This window comes from Euleptes europaea, chromosome 8 (genome assembly GCF_029931775.1).
Source record: "Euleptes europaea isolate rEulEur1 chromosome 8, rEulEur1.hap1, whole genome shotgun sequence".
In the NCBI taxonomy this organism is placed as follows: Eukaryota; Metazoa; Chordata; class Lepidosauria; order Squamata; family Sphaerodactylidae; genus Euleptes; species Euleptes europaea.
In genome coordinates this window covers 68700444-68713840 of record NC_079319.1, presented here as the reverse complement: position 1 = coordinate 68713840, position 13397 = coordinate 68700444, and the positions used below count along the sequence as shown (strand labels likewise).

The 13397-nt window shown below is 41.9% G+C and overlaps 1 protein-coding gene across 1 annotated transcript in view; it reads right to left on the bottom strand.

Annotated features, from left to right (window-relative positions):
• NFATC1 (nuclear factor of activated T cells 1) overlaps window positions 1–13397 on the bottom strand; it is a 148417-nt gene that overhangs the window by 34502 nt on the left and 100518 nt on the right. The window contains exon 8 of the mRNA XM_056854090.1: window positions 10040–10419. Within this exon, the coding sequence (XP_056710068.1) occupies window positions 10040–10419 (380 nt within the window). The remainder of the gene's footprint in view (window positions 1–10039; window positions 10420–13397) is intronic.

The window sequence follows — 13397 nt, the reverse complement described above, 5'->3', positions numbered from 1 at the left end:
TATTTTCTCATTCTTTATAATACATTGTAGTTGAAAGTAGAAGGTAGAACAGAATAGCTATATTACAAGTAAGATTGGATAGAAAGATTGGGAAAGATTAAGATGCAATAGTCTGTATTGTGTTTATAGGGTGTCTGGTGTTTATGTTTATGTTGTTTAATGTTTGAAAAATAAGAATTCATTTTTAAAAAAGGATCATATGACACTTTTATTCAAATCCTATCATTAACGTCTACATCATTCACAAGCTTTTTCTTACAGTTAGAACCTGTTACCTTTCCTTTAACCTTTCCTTTATCCCTTAGAAGAGAACCTGTTACAGCCTTCATTATTTATTGGGGCATTTCTGTGCCACTTTTCTTCCCAAAGGGATCTGAAGCAGCTTACATAGTTTTGCCATCAACTTTCTTAGCAATGAGCATTTAAAGGCTAACGGTGCAATCCTAAGGGAAGTTTCTCTAGTGTAAACCCATTCACTTCAAAGGGCTTAGACTGGTGTAACTCTGCGTAGGATTGCACTGTTAACGTATCAAATAAGACTGTTCATACGGGACTGTTCAGTTGGGAAATGCCATTTATTTGTTTGTGTGCTAAGTGCTGTCAAGTTGCTTCTGACATGGCAACCCTATGAATTAATGACCTTCAAAATGTCCTTTCATTATCAGCTTTGCTCAGGTCTTGCAAACTGAGGGCTATGTCTTCCTTTATTGAGTCAATCCATCTCATGTTGGGTCTTCCTCTTTTCCTGCCAGACTCATCTTTTCCTAGCAGTATTGACTTTTCCAGTAAGTCTTGTCTTCTTGCGACCAAAGTACAATAGCCTCTGTTTGGTCATTTTTAGCTTCTAGGGAGAGTTCAGGAGCCAGCGTGTTGTAGTGGTTAAGAGTGGCGGACTCTAATCTGGAGAACTGGGTTCAATTCCCAACACCTCCACATGAAACCTGCTGGGTGACCTTGGGCCAGTCACAGTTCTCTCAGAACACTCTCAGCCCACACAGAGGCAGGCAATGGCAAATCACCTCCCAATGTCTCTTGCCTTGAAAACCCTACAGGGTCGCCATAAGTCAGCCGTGACTTGACTTCACACACGCATACACGCGCACACACACACGCGCGCACACACAGGGAGAGTTCAGGCTTTATCTATTTATTTTTAGTGCTTACATCTTTATTAATCTTTCTGCTTCCTTTGCTGTTTTGCCATATTTATATTTCGGCCTTTCTTCAGCTGTGGTACTGTTATCACTGTTATCACTGTTATTTTACGGAAAGGACTGTGACTGAATGATTCTAAAATGGATGCAATAACCAGCAAGCCAATCCAAAGTGACTGAAAAACAAATTGCAGGCCAAGGAGATAGTGGAAATCAGAGATAATGTGTGCAAGGAGAAGGGTTTTTCACTGATTTCCATCTTCCACAGCAGGCCTCCAAATCCCTCGAAGGGATTCCTGGGGGTTCTCTGTCCCCCCAGAGCAGCATTTTGGGAGGCATTTTGGGCAAGAGAGGGAGAGAGGGGGCTAACTTCCAGACAAAAATCCTTCTATTTACCATTTTTAAAATTGGGATCTAAGCTTATTGCTTCACCTGGCGACATAGGGTTGCCAACCTCCTGGTACTAGCTGGAGATCTCCCGCTATTACAACTGATCTCCAGCCAATAGGGATCAGTTCCCCTGGAGATAATGGCCACTTCGGCAATTGGATTCAACAGCATTGAAGTCCTTCCCCAAACCCTGCCCTCTCCAGGTTCCACCCCAAAAACCTCCCTCAGGTGGCGAAGAGGAACCTGGCAACCCTATTGTGACACCTCAGCCTCCCCAAAAGTCCTCTTTCAGAGTCTTCTCAGAGAGACTACCTTTGCAAAGCTGGAAGCTAAAAGGGAAATGTAATATTGTGACCTGTGTGGTTTTCATTTAATGGCCCACCACTCAATTGGAGACATTTAGGTCCATTAATGGTTTGACCCATAATGAATTACTTGAGTTCTTTATTTCTCCATCCTCCTTACCCATCTTGTCTAACCTTCATTTCCAATGTTAGCGACTCAGCATGTTTTACCACAGTAGTATGTACGCTTTCAATCATCATTACAAATGAAGAGGGGTGCTCAAACTGGGCACACAGCCAGCTTCACTAAAACTTTCCATGAGGAAAGCCTTTTGTTTTCCTCCAGAGCTGCTAGATGGGGCTAAAGGAGAGGGAGGGAAGGGGGGGCAATAAGGGGAGTTTGAAATCCAGTCCAATGTGATGACAGTATTACTGGACTTTGTAGAGTATCTGCGTGTTGTTCGAATGACATCTGGACTACTGGAAATCAGTGAGCGAACTCAGAAGCTTTAAAAAGGCATAATTGTGGCAGCAGCAGACTAAACTTAATGTCTTGGGAGTCAATCCCTTTAATCACAAAGCTGAGGTGCATGAAAAAGGATACGTTTCAGCAGAAGAATAATTCTGTCTGGTACAGTTCCTGTTAAAATAAACTATATGACCAAATCATGTGCATTTATATATAAATTTGAAATATATATATATATATAACACACCCACCCCACCCCTCTCAAGCTTACGGCATAAAGGCAACAGAATTTAATATATGCTGTATAGGAGAAATATGGACATGTCAGACATCTAACAGTTCGACAGTGTAAGCAATTCATGGCAAGGACATTAGCAATAGCTCAGATTACTTCCATAAGTTAAAGGCTTTTACTGCAAAAGTTATTTTTTAAGAGACACCTTTAAAACGGCTGCTTAGGCTGCAGCTTTCAGTAACACTTTGCCTGTGGTTTTGCCATTTTTACACACTTACATGAGAGTTTAATACTCCCAATTTACCTTTTTTTTAAAAAATAAAAAGAGAGAGAGAGAGCACTTGAAATGTATGCATTCATGGGCAAAGTGATATAAAACTCACAGCTGTGCAGAGACAATTATAAGGGGCAAAAGCTGACTGGCACTGAAAAGAAGCTGATGAAGTGATTTTGATAGCTGCTGTCAGGCATGTCTCAAAAATCCAGGCAACTCTTTATAGCCTATGTAGTCTGCTTGTATTGATAGATATATATAAAACCTACATACTGCCATCTTATCAAGCCCCCTGTTAAAAAGAAAAGGGGGAAAATACATACAAGGTGCAAAAATGAATAAACAAACAAATATATTTAATTCTTAAATTCCATTTTCCAAAATTGGTTCAGGTAATTCTAGCCAGAGTCCAAAAGCAGCACCCATATTTTGCACTGAAGACCACGGAGTGGGGTATCTGTAGCCTGTTTATTCCAGAGCAGTTGTATTAAGCTGAATGGGACTGCTCCAGTGTAATTAAATTATAGCCGGGATACCATTTTATTCTTCTCGTGCATTAGCTCAGAGGTCCCTAACCTTTTTGAGTCTGCGGGCAATTTGGAATTCTGACATCACATGATGGGGACAGCAACAAAATGGCTGCTACAAAATGGCTGCCGCAAAAGGCAGAGCCAGCCACAAAATGATTGCCACAGCTTAACTTCAGTAACACAGTGTTGATTCTTGTGTGGTGGTGGCAGCTGCTGCCAAAGCAACATTTAAAAAAATCTGCACAGCCAATCAAATCCCCAATAGTCAATCAGAAGACTTGTTGAGCAAAAGCTCCACCTGGCCCCAGCCAGTTCCTAAAAACAGTTGGCAAGCCCCAGAAAAGGTGTCAGCGGGTGCCATGGCTTTAGCTTTTGCCTCAAACGTTCTGGGAGTGAATGAGATTTGGAAGATTATATAGGCCACAATACGTTGGAGAGTTAGAGGCACTACAGGCCCATCAAGTGATCAGGCTTAAGTATGCCAAAGTTGCGTTATGGCTAGGGTTGCCTGGTCCCTCTTCGCCACTGCCAGGAGGTTTTTGGAGTGGAGCCTGAGGAGGGTGGAGTTTGGGGAGGGAGGGACTTCAATGTCATAGAGTCCAATTGCCAAAGCAGCCATTTTCTCCAGGGGAACTGATCTCTATCAAGCTGGAGATCAGTTGTAATAGCAGGAGATCTCCAGCCACTACCTGGAGGTTGGAAAAAAGATAACCACTGTACTAGTATCTAGGAGATTAGGAAATCAGTACAGGAGCGAAATTCACTTAAAGTGCAAAAATAGACTTTTATGTGCTACGAAACTAGGATCTTACAACATACTATTCACATATTCATACACTATATACAACATACAATAAACCCAACAACATATGAGACATACAGTTAGACAACACAACACCATATGAGGTGACCAGATTGAAGAAAATATAGCAGAAATATTTGAAATGTCTCTAGAGGAGTTCATATATCTTCAGTTTTGCTTCTTTCTTGTATAGGTTTATGTAGGAGAAATCAATTTCCCAAAGAGGAAAGTTCACAAGGAGGATACAGCCGTTTCAAATTCTTTTTTTCATCAGTCCTTCATTGGAATTCCTCTTACAATTTCACATAATCACAGTTCTCAAAATGCTGGATACATATTGCTTCCCACGAAGGGTAAGATACAAAGTGTAGCAATCATTCAAATATTTCTGCTATATTTTCTTCAATCTGGTCACCTCATATGGTGTTGTGTTGTCTAACTATATGTCTCATATGTTGTTGGGCTTATTGTATGTTGTATATAGTGTATGAATATGTGAATAGTATGTTGTAAGATCCTAGTTTAGTAGCACATAAAAGTCTATTTTTGCACTTTAAGTGAATTTCGCTCCTGTACTGACTACCTGGAGGTTGGCAAACCTAATTATGGCCATATTTTGGACTTGGCCTGTTAAAGTACTTCAAGGAAGTATTTTAAGGTCAACATTCTAGCTGGTTAATGTCAACAAATTATATGTGATTCTGTGATTTCCCCCCCTTCCCTGTGGGTTTCATTTATTACATATATCCGTGGGGTGGCTTCAGTTTAACATGAAGACTGATGGAGTAGCTGTTCATCCCTTTCATTGCCAGTCATTTCCCCCCTCAAAATCACCCCTTACCAGCTACTTTTCCTACTGGGAGGTAAAAGATATACAGAAAATCCATATTGGTGGAGGGGGACATAAGAAAGGCCCTGCTGGATCAGACCAAGGCCCATCAAGTCCAGCAGTCTGTTCACACAGTGGCCAACCAGGTGCCTCTAGTAAGCCACTAATAAGAAGATTGCAGCAGCACCATCCTGAGCAGGGACACATATGAGCAGACAAATGACTGGGAAGGAAGGAGTTCAACGTAATCTGAAGCTTGGTAACCATTTCCAGGTAGCCTTGACTGTGTCCACACCCAGGTCACGCATTCACAATGCAAAAACATCCCGAAGAGCAACAGAATGAATTGTGGATGTTTGAAATGGTGAAAAGACTATTATTATCAGCAGGCTTACTTTGAAATAAGTTCTACTAAAATCGGTAAGACTCTGACCTGGATAGCCCAAGCTAGCCTGATCTCATTAGATATCAGAAGTTAAGCAGGGTTGACCCTGGCAATATTTGGATGAAAGACTTCCAAGGAATACCAGGGTCATGACATGGAGGTAGGCAATGGCAAACCTCTGAATATCTCTTGCCTTGAAAACCCCACCAGGGGTTGCCATAAATCAGATGTGACTTGACGGCAAAAAAAATAAAAATCAGTAAGACCTTAATCAAGTAACATTTCTTACTACTCAGGAGATAATCTTCATTTAGTGAAAACAGGAACTCAGTTTCCTTAAATGACTATCACAAGTATTCTACACATGCGTACTAATCCCAATGCTTTCAACAAAACAGTAGATTTTACACGCAAGAAAGTGTATTTATACGGTATGGCATCTTACTGAAATTGTGCACCTGAATTAAGAACCAAAATTCAGGTGACAGAAAATAATATCAGACTGTTAGTCAAAACTCCTTAAGTTTTTAGAAGCTTAGAAGCATAACCAAAAATATCTGTTTTATTTTGTTTTTGTCCTTAGTACCTATTTGTTATTAGCATGTGCAATGAAACAGTGTCTAATATTATCTCTTTACACTGTGTTGAAAAGCTAGATCATCAGTTACTTTTCCAAGCGTCTCTTCCTGTTCATGCTGATGTGTTCCCTTGTCGCTTATGGAGATAACATTAATTGATAAACTCCACCCAATTTCTTTGATGTTTTTAATGTAGGAAATAACTCCATAACTGAGTGGTGCTGTGCTGTAGGAATCGAAATATGCAGCATGAACATTAATAAGATCAATAACCTATGCAATGTCTCTTTGGCAGAGGAATGACCAGTTCTGGTGGTTTAGAGATTCTGGGTATGCTGTGTGTGACACAGGCAGAATATATTCAGATACAATAAGAAACCATGAGATGTTCAAACTTTGCTTTGTGCAACAAACTCTGGTTAGTCTACCAGACCTAACTAAGTTTGTGCATAAATCATGGTTTGTTGGCTTCTTGCCACCTTTCTACCACCTAGTAGGAAGGTCATCCTTCCTAGACTACTATCTCTGTCACCAGGTGTCCATGAAAGGTGTGCCACACCAAAAACTGTAGTTTCTAAAATCACACATCAAAACCAATCACAGTTAGTCCAAATTAGTTTAATGAACCAGTTGCAAACCCCAGTTTGAATTCCTGGTTTAGCACTAATCAACAAACCCCAGTTTGTTGAGCCATTTATATTCATAATTTATAAACCACAGTTTCTTGTAAGGTCTCAAAGCAGCCACAGAAGTGAAATAAAGGCAAATTTCTGGGAATGGCCAAAGCTCCCTGAGCCTCAAAAATAAATGTGGTACTTAGCAGGGAATATTCTACTGGCTGAGACAAGCCCTCCAAACTATAATATCTTAGACAGGACAGGTGGTGTCTATATTAATAAGCAAATGAATGTGTATTTATTTTTATTTTATTTTATTTTCATATTTCTAGCCCGCCCTCCCCCGACCAGGCCGGGCTCAGGGTGGGTTACAGCAATTAAAATTTCCAATATAACAACAGAACAGTAAAAGATATAAAACCATAAACCATAAAACAACCCAATTAATTTAAAAGATGGACACCGTATATACGTGCTTACTGTGGCAGGTAATGCCAACCATAAGCATATAATTGGTTTGGCTACCCACCCCCAAATAGATCATAAACTGGGGGTGGGGAGTAGGGAGGCTAGCTCTGATCTTATCTAATCTCACCTGCGGCCGTCCTCATCCATAGGCCGGGTGGAATAGCTCTGTCTTACCGGCCCTGCGGAACTCTGCCTGAAACTCTGAACAATCTGGGCAAGGGGGCGCATATAGATGTTAAATAACATCGGAGAGAGGATCGCGCCTTGCGGCACCCCACACACCAAAGGATGCCACTGTGAAACCCTATCCCTGAGCACCACCCTTTGTCCCCGATCTTGTAGGAAGGAGCGCAGCCATTGACGGACTGTGCCCCGAATCCCCACAGCGGCAAGGCGGTGGTCGAGAAGATCATGATCGACCGTGTCGAAGGCTGCTGACAAATCTAAGAGTATCAGCAGCCCCGACCCACCTTGATCCAGTTGTCGATAGAGATCGTCTGTAAGGGCGACCAGAGCCGTCTCCGTCCCATGACCAGTGTGGAAGCCTGACTGGAATGGGTCAAGTGCTGATGTCTCATCCAGGAACTCCTGTAGCTGCTCAGCAACCGCTCTCTCAACTACCTTACCCAGGTATGAAAGATTTGATACCGGGTGGTAGTTGGACAGATCCCTTGGATCTAAAGTTGTTTTCTTTAAGAGCGGTTGCACCACCACTTATTAGTTCTCTAATAAGTAGGATTGGTAGGGTTGCCTGCTATGGGTTGGGGAATACCTGGAGATTTTTGGGACGGAGCCTGAGGAGGGTGGGGTTTGGGGAGGGGAGGGACTTCAATGCCATAGAGTTAATTGCCAAAGCGGCCATTTTCTCCAGGTGAACTGATCTCTATTGGCTGGAGATGAGTTGTAACAGTGGGAGATCTCCAGCTACTACCTGGAGTTTGGCAACCCTACGGATTGGCTCATTTTGATATAATTTGGTAAAAGACCATTAAAATGTCTAAACTTAGGGTAAAATACTCTAGAGGTGCTGTTTTAAACTCTATTTCTGCACGTCAATTTTTAAAAAAATAAGCACGGAAGATGTCATTTTCTTCAATGAAAAAAAATGTACTCTAAAGCCAGCCATGTCTCAACAGAGAACTAAGTGGGAAGCACTGCATTAAACATGGTTGTACAAGTCATATATTTTGACATACACACATAAGCTCTTGAACTAAATGTAACAAGGGATGGTCCTTGGGTATCTTTTTAAATTAATATGTCAGCATGCAATTCATTTTTATACTACAGTGTCCAAATGAATATCTCATTAATACAAAAAATGTTTGGTACCAGTTGCAGAACATTTTGATCAGCGTTATAGTCCTAATTTGTGGGCAGTTCTTTCCAGACAAGTAACCCATCTGATCAGGATGTCTATTAAGCCACATGGAACATAATATTGCTATTCATGTTTTAAAACACGAATATTTGAAATCTGAATTCAGATGGAGTCCTGATGATAAAAATAAAAACGTTTACAATAAACTGCCTTTGGCAATCATTTCCCCCTTAGCTTACAGTCACTTACATATTTTTATTGAAACAAGATTTGTTCAAAGCAAATGCCTTTGTCAGCCAGCACTATGTCTTATATGAGATTATGCTGTTACTGAAAGGGACCTCATGACGGCATAAATAGCCACCATGGTTTTAAGCATCAAATAATATAAGGTAATATAATCACATTTCAGATTCCACCATTTATTACACTGAACAAATAAAGGCCAACTGCAAATTTACTAGAAAGTAAGGGAGATGGAGGTGTAGAAGGGAAGAAAGCTTTATCTTCAGATGCCAATGCGTGGAGGTCATTACTTAGTTTTTAATTCAAAATTACTTAGCAGAAATAGAGCAGTTCCGTCATTTACAGTGCAATCCCAAGGGGGGTGGTAGTTGTGGGGTGTCCAGGGGTGGCGCAGTTGCGCAGCCTCCTGAGCGGCCTGTAAATGCAAGCTGAAAAAGGAATTGTGGCAAAACCCTGTGAAACTGCTCCACTGAGTTTAACGGGGCTACGCCTCCCTTTTTGCAGGTGGAAGTGCACGCCGGCAAAAGGGGGCGTTCCCGGGGTGAAAGGCCTCAGGGAGCGGACTGTAGTCAGCCCTGTCCCCAGGAACGTTTCCTTTGGCACCGGTGTGAGCCCTTGCGTGGCGCTCCCTGCGGCTCCCCAGTGGCTGCATAAGTGGCCCTGTGCTGGCGTTAGTGCTGATTTAGTTGGCACAAGTGGCACTAACACCGGCGCAGGGGTCCTGCCATCTCCAAAGACCTTCCTCCCCACTTCATTATTGCTCTGCCCTTTCCATGTAGCAGACTTGTTTAATTCAAGATCTAACATTATACGGACAATGGGACAATTCAAAATGGGGTTTCAGCACCATTCTGCAAGCCGCTAGCATAGGCATAAGCCAAGACTATACGGTTAAGATGACTGCACTGTAGCAATTGGACATGCAGCTAATTCAGCAATGACTATCAGCATTTAAAATTGGGCTCGTACATTTTAATTACTGCTGATGGCATTAAAGAAATCTTTCCCATACCGAGGTCCACCCAAGCAAAATCCTGCTCCATTCCACAAGACGGTTAATTGGCAATCTTCCCCATCAGTGCTCATGGAGGTTAAAAGAACTCAGTGGCACATCAACATGGCTGAACACAAACCTCTACATCTGCGGAAGACTTACCATCATCCAGGTACAACTGGTCCAATTCCTCAGGTTCACGCTTGACCGTTACAGGAATAGGGGCCAAATTATGATTATTGTCCTCATGCAACTCGGGCAACGGCAGTGGCTGATTTGCTGGAGATTCATTTCTTTGAACATTCGGCAGTTGCTGCTGACCCATTATGGATGAGCGAGTTGGACTGCAGGACTGCAAAAAGGTTGGCTCTTGGGTTACAGACGGAACTGGAGAGGAGGGACTGTTGGGATAGAGTGTTTGTTGGTAACCAAGGGAACAGCTACTGCTCAGATGTTGACTCACCTGCGGCTGCAGCATGATGTGAGATGCCTGATCGGGAGAGCTTGGGTGCACAACTATAGGCCTTGGCACTTCCTGTATGGCGGGGATCCCTCCAGCGGTCTGCTGAAGTCCTAGGTGGCTGTGGCCGGGGTTGGAGAGGCACTTGTAAGCAGGAGCGGAGAGATCATGCAGCTTGGGGCTTGAGCTGGGAGACGATGACATCACCGCGTTTCTCTGCTGACAGGAAGTGAAGCCAGCCACGAGGCAGGAGCCAGGATCAGGAGGCATCATGATCTGCTGGCTGTAGTACGGTTTGGAGAGAGGGCTTAATCCTTGGTTCCTTGGTCCACAGGTTTGAGCTGGCTCATAGTCGTCAGTGGGTTCTGTTTTTATAATTGGAACTGTTGAAAGGGGGGGAGAAGAAAAGAGAAAGTGCTTTGAATAAACACAGAGTTGCACATTGGTATGATCGAGTTGGCTTGTGGCTAGGATACCCTTTGCAAAAACAAACAACATCTTGAATAAGACTCTGTGTGTCCTTTGCCTGGTTCTCCCACCCCATAAAAAATATGAATGAGTCATCCACACAAGAAAGTCACAGCTGGTTCTAATATTGAAAAAGACTATTTTCTTTGGACTCCCCTCCAGCTCTAATGTGCTATAAAAATCTATTTGCAAATAGCCGTGCTGCAGGAGAAGCCCTGGACCCAAGGGCTCTGTGGATTTGTAGTAATCAAAGCAAGAATTTTTAACTTGGATGTACTACCGCATGTCTACTGCTACTGATGGCCCATTTGATATATGTCTGCACAATGGGTAAATTCAAGCATGAGGAGACAAAAAGGGGGCTTTCAGAGTTCACTAAAACAAAACTGTCAGGGAAATGGCAAAAGCTTGTGAAAAATGATGCATTTCATCATAAGACTTTGTCTTGAATAAACTCGTATCTAACCTTTCTTTCTTAAAAACAAAAACAGTAAAGCAGTGTCTACTGTACGGTTTTATAGCTTACACTAGGGGATGCAAGAAGTTCAGCTAGAACTATCTTGGCTATGGTGTACTTTATTCAGATACCTATAAGCAATCCCATGCAATAACAGGTCACCTAGTCTTCCAATTACGCAACTGCTCTGCCTGCCGCATATTTCATTGCAACGGTACCTACTAATCAGGTAAAAGAGTCAGTGTCTCTAAAAATTCCAGGAAGAAAAGGCTGAAGTGTTTATTAAAGTATTCACTATGTTCTGAACAGCAGCGCAGATAGAATCCCTACTGGTATAAAATGGTCAGGAACAAGACCATTCATTCTTCTATATTGTTTACTTCAAATTAGGTCAAATAGCTAGTCCAGTCTCTGACTGAAGGCAATGGTTTAGCATTTACATTCAGCAGTGTGTGATTTGTAATCATGTTAAATAACTGGATTTAAATCAATGTATTGTTGGAATGCAAGTAAACTCAGAAGTAATATATATTCCACTACGTTCAGTGGGGCATACTTCCAAATAATTGTGCACAGGATCACAACCTTTTTGGGGGGGGGGTGTCAATTCACAGATGATTTATGGTGACCCTTGGTGGGGTTTTCAGGGCAAGAGATGTTCAGAGGTGGTCTGCCATTGCCCATCTCCTCATCACGACCCTGGCATTACAACTTTAGTCAAGGAGAAATGTATTGCCTAAAATCCAGTACTTTAGTTTAAATAGTTGTGCATTTGCTCAAAGGGTGCCAATTAATCCTCATTTCAGCATGAAATATTGGTTACTTGGGTAAAAGGTGAATGTGAAATCCACAGCGACGGTCATCTCTGATCCACAGCTTACTGTGCCACAGCAAAGGTTTCAAAAATTGCTTGAGGGGTTGCATGCTAATTAGTCATGATCTAGGTATGTGGTAAAGGGAATTGCTGAAGATCCAATAGTAACCAGTAACGGTTAACATGATAGTGTGATGTAGCTAAGTTGTGTATTGGGTTGCTATTCAGCAGTTAAATCAGAGAATGGCAGCTGTAGATTCATAGTAATGTTTATTTTCTTCAGAAACATTTTCCATATACAGAATATCTATTTACAGAGGATTTCAGAGACATTGGGTCTGCCTAGAAGGGACAAAATAAGCTTTGATGTGAGTTGTTTTTATTAAATGAGGTTCAGAAAGTAAGCTTTCTACACAGAAAACAACAATTACATTCGGTTGTAGTAGCCCTATGAGGGGAGAAAAGTGAATCAACACTGTACAAAAATGGTATAAAATGCCATCTTACGTCATAATAAGACACAAATCTGTATAAATGTACATGAATTGAAAATGGCAAATAATTTTAAATTCTGAATTTTTTAAAGAGTTCTTTCCTACTCTAAAAGATCCAGTCTTCTTTCTGTTAGAAACTCATCTTCAAGAGGTTCCATCCAGTATGAATAAGAATTGTTCAGGTCTCAAAAAATGGAACACTATCAGCTGCATTAAGACAATTAGCTCAGTCTACTGCTTGGTTTGGAGATTTTCAGATCTACTCCTGCTTAGCCCATTAGTAAATATGGTCCTAACTATTCCAAAAGGATTTCATCAGAGGAGTCAAAATAGAAATTAGAACAAAGAGGTTCTCCAATTTCACATGAACACATGATGCTGCCTTTTACTGAATCAGACCCTTGGTCCATCAAAGTCAGTATTGTCTACTCATATCGGCAGTGGCTCTCCAGGGTCTCAGGCAGAGGTCTTTCACATTACCTACCTGCCTAGTCCCTTTAACTGGAGATGCCAGAGATTGAACCTGGGACCTTTTGAATGCCAAACAGATGCTCTACTACTGAGCCACAGCCCAGCCCCTTTCCCGCCACGATACTATTAATAAACAGAATTGTTGTTGGTAAACTTTCTAAAATACCTGAAATCAAGAGAAAATATCATCAGATAACTTCTGTAAGGGAGGAAGGGAGGCTGCTTCAAGAGAGAACATAGTTGCTGCCCTTTCCTGACTGGTGTGCATATATGTTTTAAATGGGAAAGGAGAATGCATGCATATATAATCACATATGATCTGAGTATCTGATCTGAGTACTCTGGTATCATATTCTGATATTAAAATATTATGACGGAATCCTCACTGAGTAGTAGGGTTGCCACCCTCCAGGTAGTAGCTGGAGATCTCCTGCTATTACAACTGATCTCCAGCCGATAGAGATCAGTTCCCCTGGAGAAAATGGCCGCTTTGGCAATTGGACTCTAGGGCATTGAAGTCCCTCCCCACCCCAAACCCCGTCCTCCTCAGGCTCTACCCCAAAAACCTCCCGCTGGTGGTGAAGAAGGACCTGGCAACCCTACTGAGTAGCCTCGGGCACATCACTTCCAATCAACCTACGTGGCAGAACTATTGTG